Source organism: Schistocerca cancellata, chromosome 5 (genome assembly GCF_023864275.1).
Source record: "Schistocerca cancellata isolate TAMUIC-IGC-003103 chromosome 5, iqSchCanc2.1, whole genome shotgun sequence".
In the NCBI taxonomy this organism is placed as follows: domain Eukaryota; kingdom Metazoa; phylum Arthropoda; class Insecta; order Orthoptera; family Acrididae; genus Schistocerca; species Schistocerca cancellata.
The window spans coordinates 549,176,942-549,203,151 of record NC_064630.1 but is presented as its reverse complement, the minus strand read 5'-3'; the positions used below and the strand labels follow the sequence as shown (position 1 = coordinate 549,203,151).

Sequence of the window (26,210 nt, the reverse complement as noted above, 5' to 3'; positions counted from 1 at the left end):
GTGACTGTATCAATGGTGCCAAGCCTGAACTCGCATAGTTCTGAGAATTCAATGACACCACTACAGCACCGGTTTCAACCTGTTGCCAGAACTCTTGGTGGAAAACACTTAACTCGATAAACAACTTGGGAGAAGTCGCAAGCATTGTAGTCATACAGTTTACATCCATGTCCACATCCTGAGGAACCTTCGGCAAATGACACATGGAGGAAATGTGTCCGTCCTTCCAGAAAGCATTACAAGTAGTCCACTGCCTACTGAACCGTTGTGCTGGACAAAACAGAAAGGATGAGATGGAAACAGAAAATGCTGATGCTGCTTCTGTGGCGGTCGCAGCTGCTTGGGTCGGCAGTGGTCTGCTCGGCACTGGGTCTGCATATTTACTGCCACCACTGCCGCTTCCTTGTGCAAGCTCTCTGTCATCCTAGTGGGAACATCTCGTGACACTACTGCCACATTTCTTCTCACTTCAGTTTGGTCACACGGTGCCTGAGAAACTTCAAAAGATTGTGCTATTTGCAAAACTTCAGACAATGGGGGGGTTTTCTCAGAGTGTAGGTTTCTGGTGCACTTCTTTGTCTAGAACTAACCATGTAATTTGTTTGCACAGCAAAGAGTCACCATAAGAGTTATTATGGGCATCGATAACGAATTGACACTTAACAGCTAAGGCCATGACGTTCAGCTGCCCAGGCCATATGTGATTGATGTGGTTTCTTGTGCCATTGGTAGAGTTCAACACACGCCGCTATGACGTGTTTGTTTGCAGTGGTAGCAAGACAATAATTAAGTGTAATTCATGAGAGGAATAAGGCTTTGCAGAAATTCAAGTGTCACACTGAAAGCCAAAAACTGCTGTCCGAGTCTGTTTTTGTAAGCTTCCCAATCCTCAGCTGAATTATCATATGGAGGAAAAGTGGATGGATAGACCAGTGGAAAGATACCCTGTCGTTTAATGGAAGATGACAGAGTGGTCACTGCCGAAATAATCTGTTCAGTCAGGGCCAGTAGCACAGCATCCATAATGACTAAACGTAATTGCACCGCACTTAAAGACAACACATGCGGAAACTCGTTGCCAGTTGTGTAGTAACTTAGTTATATATGAAACTGATCCAGGTAACACAAATATGGCTTTATTCATAAATCTCTGAACAGTAATGGAAATAAGCCTCTTGTGACTCCACATGTAACAAGACAAAAGAATATACAGAAGGTGCAACAGAAGCGATACACAGAACAACTTATGTGAGTGGTACGGACTAACAGAAATCACCGGTAGACATGCGGCATGTAGACCATGCCGTGTGCACGCTTCCTAAAGATGGTTTCTAATGGCCAGTCTCTGCTGATACAGTTGGAGGTTGATTTAAGTACACACATGTGGTGACACTACGCTCGGCACACTCACACTGACACACACTAGTAGCAGTATACGGAAATGTGCTATGGTGGGATGTGTCTGCTCCAGGCTGGCATGGTAAGACAGGTCGTTGTGTTAGTTTCCATTGTACAAACACCATAAAATTCAGAGGGGATATAAATGCTTTCATTGGCAAGCTGAATGATAAGTTGTAGTGTTTTTTGGGTGACGTTCAGTTCAGCTTTTCCTTCTGTGATTGTTGCTTATATGCTGTGGGCTAATACACTGCCATTCTGCATTGTGCCTAATCTGAATAACATGGCCTAACACATAAGGAGGCTATGGCACTTAACCATAGTTCTGCAGCTGAACCTGCTGGTGCTTTGTGGTTTCACATTATATTGAATTCTCTCTCTGGTATAGTTTACAGTTCTTTAATTTTAATCATTTGTGTGTTGTCATGTACCTATTGTTCCGCACAAAATCCATTTTAGTCATATTTATTCTTCTTGGTGCTGCAATTTTCACAAATGTTAGTGTTGTTGTGCAAGGCTGGTGGAAGATGTATTATGAAATTAAGTTCGAATTACTGGAATGCTAAGGCCTAAATTTGGGTAAAAGATGGCTTGTAACATGGAGCATTATTGATAATACAGAGAAAAGAGTTCTAGACGTGCTCCAGAGTTATACAAAAACTGGGATAGGCCTCTGAACTCTATTCTACCAATAGATGGTGCTTTAAGCATCTGAAGGTAAATGGTATTGGCTATAAATGTCAAAATGACAGATGAATCATAATACGACAGCTATGGTTTGAGTTGCACATTACTCTATCTGTATTGTTCAATGTGCATGACTGTGCAAGTTCAGCAGTTCTCAGTTGTGGCACTGGTAGATAGAAAAGCCCATCCACCCTGGCAGAGTTGTACCACATTGGAAGAGAAAAACTTCTCGGTAATTGTCCTTAGGCCCAAAACTGTCTAAAAAGGAAGATGACATCAATTTTCAATTGTCCTGGAGCCAAATACTGCATAAAAATCAAAATGACATCAGTTTCTAATCATTGTGAAACGGTTGCAAGACATGTTCAATATGCTATCCACCATTTTCTGCCATAAGTTGAATTGAGTAACAGCTTGTTCTACAACATATTGAAGTGTCTCAGAAGTCACACTTCAGCATGAAGTAATTGGAGCACTGAACACATCTTTCAGATAACATCTCACCCAGAAGTGATATGAATTAAGATCAGGTGATTTGGATGTAGGGAAATAACGGCTGATAGTCCTAGCATTTTCGAAATACCTCTGCAGCAATCACGTCACTGGCTGTGCAATATGCAGAGAAGTGCAATCTTGCATAAAAATGATCCAACCCACAAGTAAATGCTGTTGAAGAGTTGGTGTGCAAAGGGCTGTCATAGTGTTTACTAGTGACACTACGGGTAAAAAGACTCGCAGGACTCATCTCAAAAATATGCTACCCTACAACAAATGGTACTGTAAGTCTGCACCACAAGTCACCTTTGCTGAATGAAATGGTTGCAGCTGATGTGTATGCAGATTTTCTGTTGCCTACTTTCTACAATTCTGCGTATTGACATATCCTGGGAGATAGAAATGGGTTTCGCCTGTCCACAGAATTTTCCATGGCCATTCCTTGTACACTTCCACATGAGCAAGAAATCCCAGAGCAAATGTTTGTCTTGCTGGCAGGTCAACAGGAAGCAACTCCTGAACATGGGTCGTTTTGTGTGGATAGCAAGCAGAAAGTTTTGTAGGATTTTATGCACTATACTCACAGGCATGTCCAATTTTAAAGCAATTCCACATGCGCTGCATGTTTTCTCAGCACTGCTCGACCCCTTCTGCAGTCCTGTGGCCATGTCTTCGACAAATATCAGATCAACTGCTTCCCTCCCACTGCCACACTGCATTTCAAAAGAACCTGTCTTCTCAAATTTTTGTAACCTTTTTTCCCAGACCCATAGCAGACATTTATTTCATGGTCTTGAGTGTCCGCAGCTTCTACAGGGCTAAAGTCACTGTTTTTGTAAAAGAGCTTTACCAGCAGTGATTGATGTTTCCTGGAGAAAGTCATGTGGGCACCCTTGGATGCCAACTCATGAACAGCTATGACCCGTGTATATGTTGGTATGCATATTCTGACACAGTGGTCAAATTGCATCAATTTTTGTTTGTTCCATGGCATTTCCCCCTGTGTCAATAATGTGCGGTTCAAATTTGACTTCATTTTGAGATGTGGTTCTGTTTCTACAGTGTTTTGAAACTGGAACTTTGATTATAGACGCCCTGTATATACTAGCCTTTCATCTGTGGTAGTGATTGCATACACATTTGATTCATAGTGCACACATATCCTCCTCGACAATCTCTGTGCCTACCTCTTCTTTCCCCTATCTTTGTCCATCTTATCTTTCCACCTCTATCTGTCCGTCTCCTCCTCCTCTCTCTGTCTCTGATCATACGTCCTACCCACTTCTTCTGTCCATCTCCTCCTCCCCCTGACCCTCTCCCTCTCCTCCTTCCCCAGTCTCTGACCCTCTCCCTCTCCTCCTTCCCCAGTCTCTGACCCTCTCCCTCTCCTCCTTCCCCAGTCTCTGACCCTCTCCCTCTCCTTCATCCCAAGTCTCTGATCCTCTCCCTCTCCTCCATCCCAAGTCTCTGATCCTCTCCCTCTCCTCCATCCCAAGTCTCTGACCCTCTCCCCCTCCACATCCTCTGCCCTCCCCATCCATCTGCCCTCCCCATCCATCTGCCCTCCCCATCCATCTGCCCTCCCCATCCATCTGCCCTCCCCATCCATCTGCCCTCCCCATCCATCTGCCCTCCCCATCCATCTGCCCTCCCCATCCATCTGCCCTCCCCATCCATCTGCCCTCCCCATCCATCTGCCCTCCCCATCCATCTGCCCTCCCCATCCATCTGCCCTCCCCATCCATCTGCCCTCCCCATCCATCTGCCCTCCCCATCCATCTGCCCTCCCCATCCATCTGCCCTCCCCATCCATCTGCCCTCCCCATCCATCTGCCCTCCCCATCCATCTGCCCTCCCCATCCATCTGCCCTCCCCATCCATCTGCCCTCCCCATCCATCTGCCCTCCCCATCCATCTGCCCTCCCCATCCATCTGCCCTCCCCATCCATCTGCCCTCCCCATCCATCTGCCCTCCCCATCCATCTGCCCTCCCCATCCATCTGCCCTCCCCATCCATCTGCCCTCCCCATCCATCTGCCCTCCCCATCCATCTGCCCTCCCCATCCATCTGCCCTCCCCATCCATCTGCCCTCCCCATCCATCTGCCCTCCCCATCCATCTGCCCTCCCCATCCATCTGCCCTCCCCATCCATCTGCCCTCCCCATCCATCTGCCCTCCCCATCCATCTGCCCTCCCCATCCATCTGCCCTCCCCATCCATCTGCCCTCCCCATCCATCTGCCCTCCCCATCCATCTGCCCTCCCCATCCATCTGCCCTCCCCATCCATCTGCCCTCCCCATCCATCTGCCCTCCCCATCCACCTGCCCTCCCCATCCACCTGCCCTCCCCATCCACCTGCCCTCCCCATCCACCTGCCCTCCCCATCCACCTGCCCTCCCCATCCACCTGCCCTCCCCATCCACCTGCCCTCCCCATCCACCTGCCCTCCCCATCCACCTGCCCTCCCCATCCACCTGCCCTCCCCATCCACCTGCCCTCCCCACCCACCTGCCCTCCCCACCCACCTGCCCTCCCCACCCACCTGCCCTCCCCACCCACCTGCCCTCCCCACCCACCTGCCATCCCCACCCACCTGCCATCCCCACCCACCTGCCATCCCCACCCACCTGCCATCCCCACCCACCTGCCATCCCCACCCACCTGCCATCCCCACCCACCTGCCCTCCCCACCCACCTGCCCTCCCCACCCACCTGCCCTCCCCACCCACCTGCCCTCCCCACCCACCTGCCCTCCCCACCCACATGCCCTCCCCACCCACATGCCCTCTCCACCCACATGCCCTCCCCCTCCCGCGAGCCTCCGCCTTCCTCTCCTCCATCACCAGTCTCTGAACCTCTCCCCCTCCTCCATCCCAAGTCTCTGACCGTCTCCACCTCCACATCCTCTGCCCTCCCCATCCTCCCCTTTCCCCTCCCTCTCCCCTCCCTCCCCCCTCTCCCCCTTCCTCCCTCCCTCCCCCCTCTCCCCCTTCCTCCCTCCCTCCCCCCTCTCCCCCTCCCTCCCTCCCTCCCCCTCTCCCCCTTCCTCCCTCCCCCCTCTCCCCCTTCCTCCCTCCCCCCCTTCCTCCCTCCCCCTCTCCCCCTTCCTCCCTCCTCCTCTCCCCCTTCCTCCCTCCCCCTCTCCCCCTTCTTCCCTCCCCCTCCCCCTTCCTCCCTCCCCCCTCCCCCTTCCTCCCTCCCCCCTCTCCCCCTCCCTCCCCCCTCTCCCCTTCCTCCATCTCCCTCCCCCCATCTCCCTCCACCCTCTCCCCCATCTCCCTCCACCCTCTCCCCCATCTCCCTCCACCCTCTCCCCCATCTCCCTCCACCCTCTCCCCCATCTCCCTCCACCCTCTCCCCCATCTCCCTCCACCCTCTCCCCCATCTCCCTCCACCCTCTCCCCCATCTCCCTCCACCCTCTCCCCCATCTCCCTCCACCCTCTCCCCCATCTCCCTCCACCCTCTCCCCCATCTCCCCCCCACCCTGTCCCCCATCTCCCCCCCACCCTGTCCCCCATCTCCCTCCACCCTGTCCCCCATCTCCCTCCACCCTGTCCCCCATCTCCCTCCACCCTGTCCCCCATCTCCCTCCACCCTGTCCCCCATCTCCCTCCACCCTGTCCCCCATCTCCGTCCTTCCGTCTCGGCCTCCCCCGCCCTCTCTCCGACTGCCCACCTCGCCCCCCCCCCCCACTCTTTCTCCGACTGCCCATACGTATCCCCCACCCTTTCTCCAACTGTCCAACTCCTCCTCCTAATCCTTCTCCTTCTTCTGTCAGTTTGGCTACGACCATCTGCATTTGTAGTTCATACAAGGCCTACTGATACTACCCACACTACATGCTTCCTCCCACCCGTCTGTGCCCTCTCATCCTATCCCCTCTTCCTCTATCCATCCCCTCTGGACCCTCTTCCTCTGTCCATCTCCGCTGGCTGAACTCTCTCTGTGTGCATCCCTACCCTATCAATCTCAACCTTCCTCCAGACGTGCCATCCCTATGTGAAGCCCCTGCAAAACAAGTCGATAAATCAGGCCAATACTACTAAAACACAGCATGTCTTCTGTGTAGGCCAGCCTTCATATCGTGGACTGGAAAAACATTCATTGTCCTTGACATGTAGACTGTCCTGCAAAGCAGGTCGATAAGGCATGCCAATACTATTTCCACACAAACCAGGGGGGGGGGGTCCGATAAAACACATTTTTTGCCCCTACTGGAGCTAGGAGGTTATGAAACCCATGGTGCTGATGCATGTGAACTTTGCTGATTGTGTGTCAAATTTGACTGAAATTTATGTATAGTTGTTTGGGTGGAGATCCCAGCCATACATACATACATACATACATACATACACTCCTGGAAATTGAAATAAGAACACCGTGAATTCATTGTCCCAGGAAGGGGAAACTTTATTGACACATTCCTGGGGTCAGATACATCACATGATCACACTGACAGAACCACAGGCACATAGACACAGGCAACAGAGCATGCACAATGTCGGCACTAGTACAGTGTATATCCACCTTTCGCAGCAATGCAGGCTGCTATTCTCCCATCGAGACGATCGTAGAGATGCTGGATGTAGTCCTGTGGAACGGCTTGCCATGCCATTTCCACCTGGCGCCTCAGTTGGACCAGCGTTCGTGCTGGACGTGCAGACCGCGTGAGACGACGCTTCATCCAGTCCCAAACATGCTCAATGGGGGACAGATCCGGATATCTTGCTGGCCAGGGTAGTTGACTTACACCTTCTAGAGCACGTTTGGTGGCACGGGATACATGCGGACGTGCATTGTCCTGTTGGAACAGCAAGTTCCCTTGCCGGTCTAGGAATGGTAGAACGATGGGTTCGATGACGGTTTGGATGTACCGTGCACTATTCAGTGTCCCCTCGACGATCACCAGTGGTGTACGGCCAGTGTAGGAGATCGCTCCCCACACCATGATGCCGGGTGTTGGCCTTGTGTGCCTCGGTCGTATGCAGTCCTGATTGTGGCGCTCACCTGCACGGCGCCAAACACGCATACGACCATCATTGGCACCAAGGCAGAAGCGACTCTCATCGCTGAAGACGACACGTCTCCATTCGTCCCTCCATTCACGCCTGTCGCGACACCACTGGAGGCGGGCTGCACGATGTTGGGGCGTGAGCGGAAGACGGCCTAACGGTGTGCGGGACCGTAGCCCAGCTTCATGGAGACGGTTGCGAATGGTCCTCGCCGATACCCCAGGAGCAACAGTGTCCTTATTTGCTGGGAAGTGGCGGTGTGGTCCCCTACGGCACTGCGTAGGATCCTACGGTCTTGGCGTGCATCCGTGCGTCGCTGCGGTCCGGTCCCAGGTCGACGGGCACGTGCACCTTCCACCGACCACTGGCGACAACATCGATGTACTGTGGAGACCTCACGCCCCACGTGTTGAGCAATTCGGCGGTACGTCCACCCGGCCTCCCGCATGCCCACTATACGCCCTCGCTCAAAGTCCGTCAACTGCACATACGGTTCACGTCCACGCTGTCGCGGCATGCTACCAGTGTTAAAGACTGCGATGGAGCTCCGTATGCCACGGGAAACTGGCTGACACTGACGGCGGCGGTGCACAAATGCTGCGCAGCTAGCGCCATTCGACGGCCAACACCGCGGTTCCTGGTGTGTCCGCTGTGCCGTGCGTGTGATCATTGCTTGTACAGCCCTCTCGCAGTGTCCGGAGCAAGTATGGTGGGTCTGACACACCGGTGTCAATGTGTTCTTTTTTCCATTTCCAGGAGTGTACATACATACATACATACATACATACATTACTAAAATCTTCTCTGTTTACATGCTGCATCGTTTCGAATGAAACACTCAAATTTTCGATAGCTTTCTCCACCATCATCAGGGGTTGAAATCACTGATCACCAGATCTGGCATGGTGTTCTTCTTATTGAGTTGTAATGGGTAGTGTCTGGAACCTTCCATAGAGGCCCAGAGTGGTGCATGTTTGTAAGGAACATTGAGCTCAATGCTTCAGGGACTTAAAACATGCTGCTGGCCACTTGCGCCCTGCGACATCCTTCGGTCCCGCTGCAGGACGGAGCTGCTAGGAGCTGCCCAACTTGCCTTCTGTGATTGTACCTCTCTGGCATTCTCTGGCAGTCATTGGTTTCAGCTCTCGATCTTGACGGCAGAGAAAGCTGTCGAAAGCTCAAGTGTTTTATTCAAAATTACGTGGCTTCTAAAGTGAGAAGACTCTGAGAACACACACACACACACACACACACACACACACACACACACTCTGCTTTGTTTGTGTGTATATTTAATAATGAATTTTTTATAGTCACAACTGAGAGAGTAAGGAAAATATTAGTAAAGAACCCAATCCACAGCAACAGGTAATGCGCTCTTCGATACCTGACTGGATTCCTTATTGAAATAACTGATACCCTTCCTAAAATGTTGTAACTATACGATGAAACATAATTGAAGTTTGCAATTGAGGAAAATGGTTGCTAGTGTTATAAGACTAAGCTTGATAGGATCCATGTCTTCAGATTTTCAACACTTTAACAATGTATGGTTTGTGAACTACTGTTGCTACTGAAATTAAATCCACTGATGCTCTTCATTTTAATAATGGTTTATGCTGTAACATTATAAATGAAATAACATTTGTAATAATGTTAAGTTCACAGAAGGCACAGTACTGTGGAGAAAAATACTGCGATAATAAAGTTAATCAAATAATTGTACTTCAATAGGTGAAAGTTAAAGAACGTAGTGGAAACAGTGGTAAAAAGTAGAGCAATGACATGGTAGTAGCACGATTATAATACTGTGGAATTAATGTATAATATGTAAGTCTTTACTATGTGGAAAAGTGTTTCACAAAGTCTAATTCAGTGCCATAATTGTTTTGTAATTGTACTTAAAAATACACTACTGGCCATTAAAATTGCTACACCATGGAGGTGATGTGCTACAGTCGCGAAATTTAACCGACAGGAAGAAGATGCTGTGATATGCAAATGATTAGCTTTTCAGAGCATTCACACGAGGTAGGCACCGATGGCGACACCTACAACGTGCTGACATGAGGAAAGGTTCCAACCGATTTCTCATACACAAACAGCACTTGACTGGCGTTGCCTGCTGAAATGTTGTTGTGATGCCTCGCATAAGGAGGAGAAATGCGTACCATCACATTTCCAACTATGATAAAGGTCGGGATGTAGCCTATCGTGATTGTGGTTTATTGTATCGCAACATTGCTGCTCGCGTCGGTTGAGATCCAATGACTGTTAGCAGAATATGGCATCGGTGGGTTCAGGAGGGTAATACGGAACGCCGTGCTGGATCCCAATGGCCTCATATCACTAGCAGTCGACATGACAGGCATCTTACCCGCATGGCTGTAATGGATCGTGCAGCCACGTCTCAATCCCTGAGTCAACACATGGGGATGTTTGCAAGACAACCACCATCTGCATGAACAGTTCGATGACGTTTGCAGCAGCATGGACTATCAGCTTGGAGACCTTGGCTCTGGTTACCCTTGACGCTGCATCACAGGCAGGAGCGCCTGCGATGGTGTACTCAGCGGCGAACCTGGGTGCACGAATGGCAAAACGTCATTTTTTTTTTGGATAAATTCAGGTTCTGTTTACAGCATCATGATGGTCGCATCCGTGTTGGGCGACATCGCGGTGAACGCACATTGGAAGTGTGTGCCTGTCATCGCCATACTGGCGTATCACCTGGCGTGATGGTATGGGGTGCCATTGGTTACACATCTCAGTCACCTCTTGTTCGCATTGACGCCACTTTGAACAGTGGACGTTACATTTCAGATGTGTTACGATCTATTACTCTACCCTTCATTGGATCCCTGTGAAACCCTACATTCCAGCAGAATAATGCACGACTGCATGTTGCACGTCCTGTACGGGCCTTTCTGGATACAGAAAATGCTCGACTGCAGCCGTGGCCAGCACATTCTCCAGGTCTCTCACCAATTGAAAACGTATGGTCAATGGTGGCCGAGCAACTGGCTCGTCACAATACGCCAGTCACTACTCTTGATGAACTGTGGTATCGTGTTGAAGCTGCATGGGCAGCTGTACCTGTACATGCTATCCAAGCTCTGTTTGACTCAATGCCCAGGCGTATCGAGGCCATTATTACGGCCAGAGGTGGTTGTTCTGGGTACTGATTTCTCAGGATCTATGCACCCAAATTGTGTGAAAATGTAATCACATGTCAGTTCTAGTATAATATATTTGTCCAATTTCTTCTTGGTGTAGCAATTTTAATGGTCAGTAGTGTATTGGAGAGTATGAGAATATTGATTTAATTCTTGAAAATGTAAAAGAAGTCTGCTTATTTGACTTCACTTACATGTTACAGGAATTACATCTATGTAATCAATACAATGTTGCAGTTATAATACTTTCTAGAATTGATAGTTCAAACTTCATTTAGTGTTAGAAATTTTGATTTGCTTTGAGCCATAGCCTCTACAATTGAAAGTATATAGGTTGGAGAAAATAAATCACCAGAGCTGAAGATAAAGTAAAAGTGACTCTTCATAATACTTGCAAAGCTCCCAAATTTTCCTCAATTTGGGGTGGAAGAAATTACACAAGCTTCTTCAGATGGGATACAGCGAAAGCAACTCACTGATGATCAGATTTTGTAGAGCTAACAAGTTGCAGGAATATTGATTGCTGTGTTTCACCTGCAGTTACAAATAGTCCCAGACATTTTCTGTGGGATTAAGTTTGGGCGATATAGTGAGGCAGTCGAAGTGCAATAGGATGCCAGGATGTTTGTAAAACTAGGACTATGCACATGTTGCTCTGTGAAAATGACTGTTATCATCGACGACAGGAGTGCGCACAACATGATCACCATGAATATGAGCTGTGGCAATGCTTGATAATTGGGAATGTTGAAATAAAGAAAGGGGGGGGGGGAGGAAACCAATACAGAATCAGATCTGATTTGACTAAACATTTCACAAATTAAGAGTTAAATTCCACATTGGGTCATTGGTGCTCTCGGTGCCTTGCATCAGTTGAAAAGAGGCAAAATCGCTGGTGTCAAATTGTTACATGCCTCCAATTAGGTGCTATCCAGTTTTTGTGTTGTGTGGCCCACATTTGCAAGGTACATGACTCCAAGTGAATCTTGAATGCAGTTTCTTACACAGTATTAACTTGGAAACTTACTGAGGTGGGCCTGAATTCAATGACAAGAGCAGCTCCTGTAGAGTTTCTAACAGATTGTCATTGACAAGGTGTGACTCTCATTTCAGGTCCCTGTTGGTTAGGATATTTATAGGACCACAATTATTGTCCTGTGTTACATGGCTGTGAATGATAACATCTTGTAGAATATTACACTGTCGACATATACAAACCAACAGATAGGCAACTTTGTTCATGGCGTTGTCATGGGCATGTCCAAACATGTTAGCTCCTTTTTCCAATTCTACCATTTTGACTCATCTTACTGCGCTGATTCCATGCAACTAACAGACAGACTTAAGTCAGTGTATAGGGTCACATGACTACGTGGTATCAGTTTTAGACAAGATACAGCCTTCCAGAGTGTTCAGCATCCTCATTTGAGCGAGTGGCTAATATTTTGTCTATGGAGCTTTTGAATCCACTGGATGCAAAGTAAAATTTCTGTTTGAGTAGACGTTCCCATAGTGTATCAGTGGAATGAAAACACGAAATGGAATTACTCATGTTAATGCGTTAACAAACATGTTTTTAGTTGCACAAAGTGACATAAATATTTAAACACTGTAATTTTTGTTAAGAATGATAAAACAGCTGTTTTTAATTTTTTATGTTTCTCTCACAATTTACAATTGGAGATTATTATTGTTGGTTGGCTGTAGTTTGGGGTCTTACCGTTTTATGTTTAATGGGAAGCAACAGCATTTTTGAGAAGGATGCACACTTAAATATTTCAGGCAGCCTCTTGCATTGTGTTTTGAATGCTTTTGGGAACTCTGGAGAGTTTGGTGGGAAATTCAACTTTCTGTTGATTGAAATGTATGTATTAATCATATTTCGATATACTGCTATTTCACTAACATCTGATGGAGAACCAGTTGATAGAGAATTTTAATCTGATTCTCCATTAATTCTGTTTCTCCACATTGCTTCTGTCCTTGATTTGTAAAATGTTAATGGGATGAATATTCAACTCAAAGTTATTCCTCCAATCTCAGGTTTACTTGTCTCCTATCAAAGTACTTTTTATCCCAGCTTGACAGGAATGACTCATGATTTGAATGACAAACTGTTGGATCATAATCTTTAAATTCTTTCAATAACAGCTGTATCGAAAATAACTTTACAACTTTGAAAAAAATCGTGTTGATATATTTATTTAATCATAACTGAAGAAAACTTCACAAGCCAAGATTGCTAAAAAGCATTTTATTGAATGACTGTTATTGACAGAGCTGCGCTGTCATCAACAGACATTACGCTTTAAATTTTTTACAACATATTATCCATCAGTGTTGCAAGTCGCTTCACATTGCATATGCACTTCCCACTGCCATGAAGATCACTGCACATTGGAAACTTCATCGCCAACCACAGTGTGAATGTGGAGTGGGGTCTTCACTGTAATCACATTGTGTCTGTCTGAGAATATAAAACAAGGGTTAGTCATCTCACATTACTATCTCTGACACCACCATACGTAGGTTGAGCTTTCTTAGTAAAAATGATATTTTTTATAGAACATTTAAATTTTACTGAAATAACTTTATAAAAAGATTTTATGAGTAAATATTATTTCTCAGACAGTAAAAAATCTTCAGTTTTTGTAATTAATTCCAGATGAACTCAAAATAGCAACTATAAAAATAACAGTTGCTGTGAGCACTAATATAGTCAGATTTGTTCTCACATGCAACAAGTACTCGTTCAAGGAAAATTTTTGATTTCAACCAGAAAATTTTGAGCAAATTGTAAAATTGTCACTGTGTATTTACCTATCTCAAGTCCTGTACATGCATTTCACTGGATTGTTAATGTCTTTGCAATGTAGCAACAGATCTTCCTTTTCTACTGTGAAGTATTTTTTTTACTAACCTAACGTGTTTGCAATATGTATTAGTAAAAGCAGTTTACAGTTATTTTTTTTTTTTGCAGCACTCTGTCATGAGTCCTGTCACACCGCTTAATTCAGCACACATACCATTCAGAACACCAAAATCTGTCCGTCGAGGAAAAGTTGCAAGTGATCACCGAGTGCTGGGCACTCCAGATTATCTAGCACCAGAATTATTACTGGATGAACCACATGGTAAGAATTTTAGTTCTCTGTAACTATTTTTTATTTACTTAAATATTTGATAGCAATATCAATGCAAAGGAGAAGAATGTTGTTTCCCAAAGCAGTTGAGTCAAAAACAGTGCAAAGTTATATATGCTCAAGTTGAAGTGTTGCTTTCAGAAAAGTTAATATTCTACATAGTAGGCATGACAAGCAGTTTACTGAGCAGAGGACAACACACCAAACAATGTGACACAGTGGTAAGAGCGTCATGTTATGTTCGGCAGACCAGCTGATCAAATCTTTTTCTGTAAATCCTGATTTAGGTTTTCTGTGATTTCACTCAATTGCCTGGAATGGTTTCTTTGAAATGGCATGGCCAATTTCCTTGCACATCTTTGCTCAAACACACAGTACATTATTTCAGATACATGATATAACTACACACACAGACAAAATAATGTTTTATGTGCTTTCTCTTCTAAGTAGTACAGTTATTATTTTGTCAGCATTCCCAAACATTACACAAGGAATTTTAAAATTAGGTACCTGAAAATGAGAATAGTGAAGTTTGGTATTATAATCCTAGAACCATTCAGGAGCAAAAAGATCAACAAGCAGTCATTGCATAACTGTCTGCTCTCCTTCTCCATATGTATATTGGTCTTTTTCCCCTCCATCTGAACACATCTTGCATCAATGATTTGCACTGGTCCTGTCAGCTATAGCTCACACATATACAAAGTAATACTGGAAAACAAGTACATTTCATGTAACTTATTAGGGCATAGAGTTACTTTTTGGATTGCCTGTGTTTCATTGTTACAGTTACATTGTAATCGTACTGAGTTTCATATTTGAAGTGTTGAATTATTCAGCCACCTAGAAAATAAGTGAAAATAATAAAACCTCTCACTGTAAAGGGGGAGGGGGAGAGAGAGAGAGAGAGAGAGAGAGAGAGAGAGAGAGAGAGAGAGAGAGAGAGAGAGAGAGAGTGTGAGTGTTGGGGGGGGGGGGGGGGGATGACAACTACTCAGACTGCCTTCAGCTTATGTCAGTATGGTTTGCAGAGGCAGCTGTTGGTAACACAATACATGCTACTGTACAGGGTGGTCCATTGATCGTGACTGGGCCAAATATTTCATGAAATAAGTGTCAAACGAAAAAACTACCAAGGACAAAACTTGTCTAGCTTGAAGGGGGAAACCAGATGGCGCTATGGTTTCCCGCTAGATGGAGCTGCCATAGGTCAAACGGATATCAACTGCATTTTTTAAAAATAGGAAACCCCATTTTTTGTTACATATTCGTGTAGTACGTAAAGAAATATGAATGTTTCAGTTGGACCACTTTTTTTGCTTTGTGATAGATGGCGCAGTAATTGTCACAAACATATGGCTCACAATTTTAGATGAACAGTTGGTAACAGGTAGGTTTTGTAAATTAAAATACAGAACGGAGGTACGTTTGAACATTTTATTTCCGTTGTTGCAATGTGATGCATGTACCTTTGTGAACTTATCATTTCTGAGAACACATGCTGTTACAGCGTGATTACCTGTAAATACCACATGAATGCAATAAATGCTCAAAATGATGTCAGTCAACCTCATTGCATTTGGCAATACGTGTAACAACATTCCTCTCAACAGCGAGTAGTTCGCCTTCCGTAATGTTCGCACATGCATTGACAATGCGCTGACGCATGTTGTCAGGCGCTGTCGGTGGATCGCGATAGCAAATATCCTTCAACTTTCCCACAGAAAGAAATCCGGGGACTTCAGATCTGGTGAACGTTCTTCGACGACCAATCCACTTGTCATGAAATTTGCTATTCAATACCGCTTCAACCGCATGCGAGCTATGTGCCGGACGTCCATCATGTTGGAAGTACATTGCTATTCTGTCATGCAGTGAAACATTTTGTAATAACATAGGTAGAACATTACGTAGGAAATCAACATACATTGCACCATTTGGATTGCCATCGATAAAATGGGGGCCAATTGTCCTTCTACCCATAATGCCGCATCATACATTAACCGCCAAGGTCGCTGATGTTCCACGTGTCACAGCTGTCGTGGATTTTCCGTTGCCCAATAGTGGATATTATGCCGGTTTACGTTACCGCTGTTGGTGAATGATGCTTCGTCGCTAAATAGAATGCGTGCAAAAAATCTGTCATCGTCCCGTAATTTCTCTTGTGCCCAGTGGCAGAACTGTACATGACGTTCAAAGTCGTTGCCATGCAATTCCTGGTGCATAGAAATATGGTACGGATGCAATCGATGTTGATGTAGTATTCTCAACACCGACGTTTTTGAGATTCCCAATTCTCGCGCAATTTGTCTGCTACTGATGTGCGGATTAGCCGCGACAGCAGCTGAAACACCTACGTGGGAATCATCACTTGTTGCTGGTCGTGGTTGACATTTCACCTGTGGCTGAACACTTCCTGTTTCCTTAAATAACGAAACTATCTGGTGAATGGTCCAGACACTTGGATGACGTCATCCAGGATACCGAGCAGCATACATAGCACACGCCCGTTGGCCATTTTGATCACAATAGCCATACATCAACACGATATCGACCTTTTCCGCAATAGGTAAATGGTCCATTTTAACATGGGTAATGTATCACGAAGCAAATACCGTCCACACTGGTGGAAAGTTATGTGATACCACATACTTATACGTTTGTGACTATTACTGCACCATCTGTCACAAAGGGAAAAAAGTGGTCCAACTAAAACATTCATATTTCTTTACGTACTACACGAATATGTAATAAAAAATAGGGTTTCCTATTTAAAAAAAACGCAGTTGATATCCGTTTGACCTATGCCAGTGCCATCTAGCGGGCCAACCATAGCGCCATCTGGTTTCCCCCTTAAAGCTAGACAAATTTTGTTCTTTGTAGTTTTTTTGTTTTATGCTTATTTCGTGAGATATTTGGCCTGCTCACTATCAATGGACCATCCTGTATATTAGAACAGGGAATCAGCAAGAAAAATTAATTCTGTCTCCTCTTCTACCAACTACTCCATTGAAAGATTAGAGTAGAGAGAAGAGAGTGTGGTTGGATTAAAAGAACGAGAGACTAAGAACAAAAATGTAGATGATGAGCTCATAGTACTCAAAGTGATGATAATTTCAGTAAAAGGTGATTTTTTGATTTATTTTTATTTTATTTATTTATTATTATTATAACGATTGTTCCCCTTTAGGAGAGCGATTGAACTTGAATTCATAATTTCATCTTTGGATGTTTTTCTTCTTTGCTTCCCAAAACCTCCTCATCCTCTCAGAATGCTCCTTCTTCCGTTCCTCTGTCCATTTTTTACCAGGCTGACGCGATGTTCTTACCCCAAACTTCACACTTGTGATTTTATGCCGGCACTTGGTGCGATCTTCGAGATTTTTTATGTTGATCTGCTGTAGATCCCTCTGGACTTCTTTCAGCCATTCTGTGCCACAATTACTCCTTGTTATAATATTGAATAATTTCTTTGCTGTTCTGGGGGGGCACGCAAATCCTAAAATGGCGTGTAACAAGATGATGCGGTTAGAAAACTTAGATATAGTACATTAAGTTTCAGGACTGGAAATCGAAGTATATTCCTGTGTTTTGTATGGCAACCAGATTCATGTCTTATTTTCCATTTGTGTCTTCAGATTACTGTTGCCAGCATTCTCACCCATTTCAGGCAGTGCAAATAGACTTTTATCATCTGCAATACCTGGTTGTGTGAAAAATTCCAATGAAAATGAGCAAGATTGTTTGGAACTAGATGATCAGTGCCAGTGTTCCAGAAAGAAGTGGTTGTACCCTTACTATACCGTCCCCACCTTTTTTTACATCAGTGAAGAGTTTGATTAATTTACTCATTTTCTTGATGGTAATGAACTTACTTTTGTATTTTAAGTGGTATAACAATTGTGTTCCTATCTCATGGCTGTATTTTTCAGTTTCATTTAAAATGTTACCAAACCATTGAAAGGGTGATCACGTGATGACAGGGTTAACAGTAATTCATACTACTTTTGGCTTATTCCCATCACCAGTAGTGCTAAAAGCAATTGCAATAAATACAATTCTTTTTGAAGCTGGATATTGTCTATAAGATGTTGATCATGAAGCTGTTGCTGTTTCACCCTAAAACCATGTATTTTGCTCACCTTTGGTGTCTGATGGGACTCGCTGGGGATGAAAATTCGGCTGTACTCTTAACAATCATTACTTTGTTTGGGCAGATATGTAAGGCTGAAGAACATCTGAAGTTAGTCTCAATATTTTCACATTGAATAAAAACATTTGAGGACTTTAAAACTAGATATTGTATCTGAAGATCAAGACAGCATGCCTCTTTATTGGATAAGTCACTTGTGTGAAATTTCATTAATTCTTGGTGCACAGTAACGTAATGCACAGGGTGGCATCAGTGCCCAGGAAACTGACATCAAGGTCACGGAAGCTGAAAGAAAAACAGAATGTTAACTGCCAAAAACTGACCCCCGAAGAGGCTTTTTTCCTAAAAAATGTATACCTTGACCTGAGGGAAATGGAGAGGAGGCCACTGAGACCTAGATGAAACTCATAATTTGAGAGAGCAGGAAAGGAGTGTGTTAATGGTACAAGTGTTGGTGTCCTTGTTCAGTCCTCTGTCCATGACTGTGCCTGAGGACCTCACTTGAGTCCTCTTTTGCAACCCCATTGGTCAGCTGCTGAATGATCAATTGAGGAGAAATGAGTAATGAGTTTTTACTGTGATTTTGTATACAAATAATCAATTAAGAGGAACATAGTCAAAATCTTGTTTTGCTGAAAATATGCTCTCTGATCACAACTTCATGCTCCCTCTGCAACCTCTGCTTCTAAAACCAAACTGAGATTTATCCTTGAATTATGCCGTCTGAGGCATACTGTTTGAGTTATTGTGTTTTTAAGTAGCTTAGCATATTCTGGTGGTAGAGATGGTCTTCTAATTGCATGTATATCTAAAACTTTTTACTGACTGGTCTCGCATTAAATATATTATTCTGTGTGGTTCAGTGCTGTGCTAATGTAAGTTGTAGCTTTGTCAGCTTGCTTGATTTAGCAAGATGCTGAATACTTAAGGTACTAGACAAATACTGTATTTGAGAGGACTGTGGGTCTCTGTGCAGCCATTCTCTGTTAAGTTGATTGGGATGGGTCCACAGCCTTAATGTGATTATGGAACATGGTCATTTCCACTTATGGCTGTCAGAATTATTTTATTTTTTTATTTATTGCTATTGCAGTGTAGATAATAAATTACCTTCAGCCAGAGAACTCAAACACAAATGTAGTTAAACAGGTGCTCGACAGCAACACTATGTGTACTGCTGTGTTGTGCTTTGGTGTAATTGGGAAGGAGAAGGGGCCACACATTACGAGCTATGGTTACCTAAACAGGCAGACCTGTGAGGACAGCTGACATTATTGCATGTACAGTAGCTTTATTACCATCAGTCATCGTAACAAAGCTACTGATAGGCATGTGCAGCTGTGGGTAATAGCTACTCTACAATATATGTAGTTTGAGCTAAAATAGCTGCTGATTTCACAATGTATATTTCTCAACTAAAAATACAAGTGGTATCAAGAAAGTATGTTTTGCTGGACACTTGAAAGAAAGTGCAAAAAGTAATGACAAAATACGCTTAGGAATAAAAGCTGACCTGGGATTCTGTTCCAACATTGTTTCCATCCATGCTAAGACAGCTGGCTTTGTGAAACCCAAAGTTGTTTAACTTTGTATGTAATGTTGTTATAATGATAAACAAATAGTAACAGTTTGTTTGGAGGTGCAAGGGAAGCCTTCAGATGAAAATCAGGTAGGGCGATGTTGGCAGTGTGGTCTGTAATGAGATGTTTCATTCATCTACATCTACGTGATTACTCTGTTATTCACAATTAAGTGCCAGGCAGAGGGTTCAATGAACCACATTCAAGCTGTCTCTCTACCATTCCACTCTCAAACGTTGCGCGGGAAGAACAAGTGCTTAAATTTTTCTGTGTGAGGCCTGATTTCTCTTCTTCATTGTGATGATCATTTCTCCCTATGTAGGTGATTGCCAACAGAATGTTTTTACAATTGGAGGAGAAAACTGGTGATTGAAATTTCATGAAAATATCCCATTGCAATGATAAACACCTGTTTTTTAATGATTGCCACTCTAATTCACATGTCATGCCTGTGGCACTCTCCCCCCTATTTCACAATAATACAAAACGAGCCACCCATCTTTGAACTTTTTCAGTATTGTAGCAGAAGAAGTTGCATAGCACCGTGGTGTAGTTGTTATGATACTGAACTGTTGCATAGAGGGTCGTGAGTTCAAAACTTACCTGGACTGTACAATTTTAATTTCTATATTCGGTTCGAGTACATTCTAGAAGTATCCACAAATGTCAAAAATCATTGTACTGGAATGTTCTGTAGCTGTATATATATACTGTATATGTTCTGGCTGGAGGCAGTTCGCTCCGCACTCTTGCTTGTCCAAGTGCTGAATAAACCTTTGTTAAGTGCAGTTAGTGTCTGTCACTCATCTAATTACACCTTCTTCTACGTAACATTATTCTGATGGAGGCACTTGGTATTGGAACTTGTGATAGAGCACATTATCGACAACACAGTGGCTCCCATCAGACCATGACAGAGCCGCCGTTTACGTGGCGAGAAACTAGAGTTCAAGCCATATTCAACAGATCACAATCTAAAACAATAAACTTGTAGCCAAGATGACTGGAATTCTTTTTATTCCATGATTACCGGTTTCGGCAAAACTAAAGCCGCTATCGTCGGATCTTAGGATACATACAGGTTACAACATCAAGGCGAACAATGGTGATATTAATAGTTGCCTATAACATGCAGGCTTTACAAAATTGTCGTAAGTAGCTCATAGGTGTCCAAGAGAGATGACATTATAAATGTTAAGTGTCCCCATCACATACAAGTGCAAGCTAGATACCTAGGTTCTGCTGATGTACCAGTGTTCTGCTGATGAATCGCAGTCTTTGGTCTGACCCACAACATTGTCTGTGTGATTGTTCCAATTTAGGTTATTTTTAATTGTAATCCCTAAGTATTTATTTGAATTTACAGCCTTCATATTTGTGTGACTTACCACGTAATCGAAATTTAGCGGATTTCTTTTAGTACTGATGTGAATAACTTCACGCTTTCCTTTATTCAGGGCCAATTGCCACTTTTCCCAGCACACAGATATCTTATCTAAATCATTTTGCAATTAATTTTGGTCATCTGATTATTTTACAAGGCAGTAAATGACAGCATCATCTGCAAATAATCTAAGAGGGCTACTCAGATTGTCTCCTATGTTGTTAATATAGATCAGGAACAATAGAGGGCCTATATCACTTCCTTGGAGAACGCTGGATATTTCTTCTGTTTTACTTGATGACTTTCCATCTGTTACTACGAACTGTGACCTTTCTGACAGGAGATCACAAATCCAGTCACATAACTGAGGCGATACTCCATAGGCACACGATTTGGTTAGAAGACTCTTGTGAGAAACTATGTTGAAAGCTTTCTGAAAATCTAAAAATATGATATCAATTTGACATCCCCTGTCAATAGCACTCATTAGTTCATGAGTATATAGAGCTAGTTGTGTTCCGCAAGAACAATATTTTCTGAATCCGTGCTGATCGTGTATCTGTGAATAGATTTCTTCGAGGTACTTCATAATGTTGGGATACAGTATATATTCCAAAACCCTACTGCAAATCGACTTTAGTGTTACCTTTTTTGGGTGTTGGTGTGACTTGAGCAACTTTCCAGTCTTTAGATAAGGAACTGTCTGTGAGCGAGCGGTTGTATATAATTGATAAGTATGGAGCTATTGCACCTGCATACTCCGAAAGGAACCTGACTGGTATACCATCTGGACCGGAAGCCTTGCCTTTATTAAGTGATTTAAGCTGCTTTGCAACACCGAGGATATGTACTTCTATGTTTCTCATCTTCACAGTTGTTCTTGATTGGAATTCGAGAATATTTACTTCGTCTTCTTTGGTGAAAGAGTTTTGGAGAACCATGTTTAATAACTCTGCTTTGGTGGCACTGTCATCAGTGACTTCACCGTTGTAATCGCGCAGTGAAGGTATGGATTGCCTCTTGCCACTGGTGTGCTTTACATATGACCAGAATTTCTTTGGGCTTTCTGCTAGATTCAGAGACAGAGTTTCGTTGTGGAAATTATTAAAAGCCTCTCACATTGAAGCACGCGCTATATTTCGAACTTCTGCAAAACTTTGCAGCTGCAGTTTAGGGATCATACCTAAACTTGTCACATGACTTATTTTAGGTCGTACTAGGCAATTTGTACAGATGTTAGTGTAGTGTTGTGTTGTGATCCAAAAAGTTAATCAGCTCTTCACATAGTTTGTCCCTAAACACTGTACACAGGAGCTTCCAAGTGACCAGAACCATTCTGGCTTTGGTTGTCTGTGGCAACAGTGGATACTGAATCCCACTGAACCCATCATAATTTTGTGCTATAGTGATCAAGAAAGTTGGTGTAAATGCATAGGCAGAGTTGTCATGTAGAATCTTTGGTATTCATTCATCTTCTTTTTCCACAGTATGGAACAATTCATCTAGAACCCACTACATTACTCCTCATGCACATTTTTCCCTCCTTTGTTAAACTACTGTACCCATGTCTGTCCCATCTGCTCACTCCATTGTTACTGCATTCCACTGTGAATTGTCTGCACAGTTCTTGTATGCGACACTACTGTCTCTGTCCTGCTGATGGGTTCCACTGGAGTACACGGCATAAACTGACGACTGAACTTGTTTTCTGAATATACTGACACTGTACTGCACCCTGCTGGAGAATTAAGGTTTTTAGTAAGTAAAATTGCACGATTTTCTGGTGGTGCTAGTAGCAGTGTCCCATCTCTGATGTCCTTGGCATCCACAGTGTGCTAAAACCTGATCTTCCTTTGTAGTAACAGTATTGCCTTATGATAGACTGCAGTTGTCATGAAATACTTTGCATAGGGTAAGGTACTGTTGGAAGCATATGACACGACACTGAGGGGATTGAAATATTTTTGTATGTTAAATGATGCAACTGAAGGGAAAAAAAAAATTGAAAAAAAAAATCTGGATTTTTGATCCCTTCTTTACTGCTAAAATTTACTCTCGTATATAAATACTGCACATTGAAAGTATATATAAAAATTTGAGTTTTTCTCTTTTTTCCTGTAATGTCTTCTTCAGCATACAATAGTCAGCAAATTGTTTGATATTGTCCCTCATTTTATTCATCTTCTCACTCAAATACACACTTAAATAACTGTGCATACTTTTCTTGTGTTCCACATTTCTAATGTATTGAGAATAAGAACTACGAAGTTGATTACCTTGTGATCTACGTCAGTGCTCTTTGAGCACTGAATAACCTTCAATATCTTTTCCTCTGTCATGATCAGCACTGTACACACGTACCGTATTTACTCGAATCTAAGCCGCACTCGAATCTAAGCTGCACCTGAAAAATGAGACTCGAAATCAAGGGAAAAAAAATTTCCCGAATCTAAGCCGCACCTGAAATTTGAGACTCGAAATTCAAGGGGAGAGAAAAGTTTTAGGCCACACCTCCAAATCGAAACAAAGTTGGTCCATTGTAATATGAGACACAATTTAGGTCGAACGAATGACAATACAGCTACAGTAGTTTGGTTCGAGTCGTAAACTTAGCAGTTAAGCTTTACCACGTAGCCATTGCTATGCGTTAGGCGCTCCGTCCGTATTTATACGGGTACCCTTCCTTTTTCACGTGCTTCGTCTGGTTTGAATCGATTGCTTATTTTGCTTTGATCTGATAAGTGCCGTTTTCTTTGTTATAGGTATTTGCGTCACTCTTAAGCTGAAAATGCATTACTGCACTGTGTCATGCATTGTTTGTCGCATTCTGATAGTGCATGTTTACGGCCTGTCGCGGCTCGCAGCATGGCTTGCTTTTGTGCGCGCTACCGCTGCGTACAATTAAAAAAAAATAAAAAAAAAGAGAGGGGGAGAGAGAGAGAGAGAGAGAGAGAGAGAGAGAGAGAGAGAGAGAGAGGAATCGTCTCATTAGCGAAACAATGGCAAGAGACTGCTATTTGTTGTTACTTACACTGCTGCTTTCTTTGATAATGATCAACAAGAATCAAATAATAGACTGCGTATGATACAACATGTTCGGAATGAGAGTTAGGCGAAAATTTTTCTCCGTTTGAAAATCTTTGCGGCCGCTTCTTTATTACATCAAATTCTGCACAGAAATTAGTCATCTTAGATTTAAAAATCTAATCACTTGCCGAGCTTCATTTCAGACTGTATCATTATTAGGCATAAGAATAATACGAATATAAACATGACACAATAGGTATATTCTTCCGCGTTTGCTGTTGTCTCACTCTAGTTTCGTAGTTTATTAGGCAGACAGGATTTAAATGAGATAGCAGCAAACACAAAAGAATACATGGCAAAATGTTTATATTCGTATTATTCTTATGGTGAAGAGAATACTGTATGTGATTCAAATTTCATCAGGTTCCTATTAGCAACCATCTCTTCTCACAGATAGGAAAAAATTCAGAACGTAGAATTGGCCATATTGACAAACATCCCAAACAGTCTTGCCAGTCAGATTATCGTAGTACACTGAAATTGTGCTACATTCGAAGATGAACAATACGGAATTTGTATTTACTTCGTTGGATAATGTATGAAAATGCAGTGGTTGAAACTCGCGGCGGAGAAAAAAAGCTCGTCTTCCACTTTTTTTTTTTTAATTTATTTACTGACGCAGAGGTTTTGGCGCCAGTATTTATCTTTGTGCCTACAAAGCATGCTTGTGTCGCGCTACATATATTCGACGGCAGAAGTTAGTTGTGGCGGCACCTTCCAACATTTTTCATAACTTCCGCTTGCTTTGCACTCGATTCTAAGCCGCAGGCGGTTTTTTGGATTACGAAACCTGGAAAAAAAGTGCGGCTTAGATTCGAGTAAATACGGTAATCAACTGCATGAAAAATCATCCATTTGTAATGTAGGACAGCTCTAGTAATGTAGAGAAACTTCCCCCAAACATTTCATTGATTGTTGGGTCAGTATACTGTCCCCCCAATTCTTGATATGTCAAATAATGTGGTTTGGAGAATACTGCATGATGTTGACAGTTTTCAGTCATCTTGATGTTGCCAAATTCCATTCACACTGAACATATGTAATGCATTTAAAAAAACTGGTGGAACAGTTTTATTTTATTTCAGTTACGAGTAAACATTCTCAAACCATTTACTTTTGCTACTGAAATTTCAAGTTTTTGTGTAATGCTAGTATCTTAAAGGTGTAAAACACTTGTAGTATTTTGAGCCTGAAATACAAGCTTTATAGCTTTTAGTTTAATGTCTGGGTATACCTGCCAGCCATCAACAATACTTACAGCTTTATGCTTTCTCTTAAAACTCACATATTAGGAATCCTATTAATGAACATAGCGGCTGCCATAATACTTTTTTTGTTCGCTGTGAAGACAAAAATAAGCTAATAAACCTGATCGATGATGTGACTGCCAAAAGACAGTACATTTCTTCATCAGAGAAGTAAGATCTTATCATTTTAAACAATTTGTATTTCATTTCAAAATGGAAAAAAGTTACATAGTATTCAGTCGGGACCGGAGTGTTAAGTCATGTTAATAGAATTTTCAAGTTGAGCATTTTTGTGTTAAAAACAGCAATTTAATTGCTGTTAAGAAATACTTCAATTTCCGCTACTGCTTGTGTTGAACTAACATCCTCATGTGATTGGTGCCTAGGATACTTTCTGGAGTGTATTGGTACACAGAAAACACTTTTAGTAGCATGTGGTGTTATGCCAAGGCTTGTGATATTCACTGTAAATATTAACATCGTGTTACTGCGAGTTTTCCTTTGATCTTTTCATTCAGTGGACATGAGGCTGCAGGCTAGAACATTATGGTACACGTAAATAAACTTCATGCATTTCTAGAAGGTCCTGGGGAATACAAAAAATATATTCATGTGGTGTGTGTGTGTTTTTTCATTATTTTTTATTTTTATTCTATTTATTTATTTATTTTTATTAATCTGAAGAGCTTTCTTAAAATGTTAACTGTGGTTTGAATCTCACGTATGTGCCTGTTGATCACTCAATACCTCAAATGCAGAGTGAGTGGTTATCTTTTGTAACTTGTCCTGCTGTTTCTAAAAGAGTGTCATATAAGTTTAACACAGAAAATGAATAAACCTATAG

The 26,210-nt window shown here is 43.1% G+C and overlaps 1 protein-coding gene across 3 annotated transcripts in view; it reads left to right on the top strand.

Moving 5' to 3' along the window:
- LOC126188916 (serine/threonine-protein kinase greatwall) overlaps positions 1 to 26,210 on the top strand; it is a 132,374-nt gene that overhangs the window by 89,114 nt on the left and 17,050 nt on the right. For all 3 annotated transcript variants that reach the window (XM_049930627.1, XM_049930628.1, XM_049930626.1), the window contains exon 9: positions 13,753 to 13,906. In XM_049930627.1, the coding sequence (XP_049786584.1) occupies positions 13,753 to 13,906 (154 nt within the window). The remainder of the gene's footprint in view (positions 1 to 13,752; positions 13,907 to 26,210) is intronic.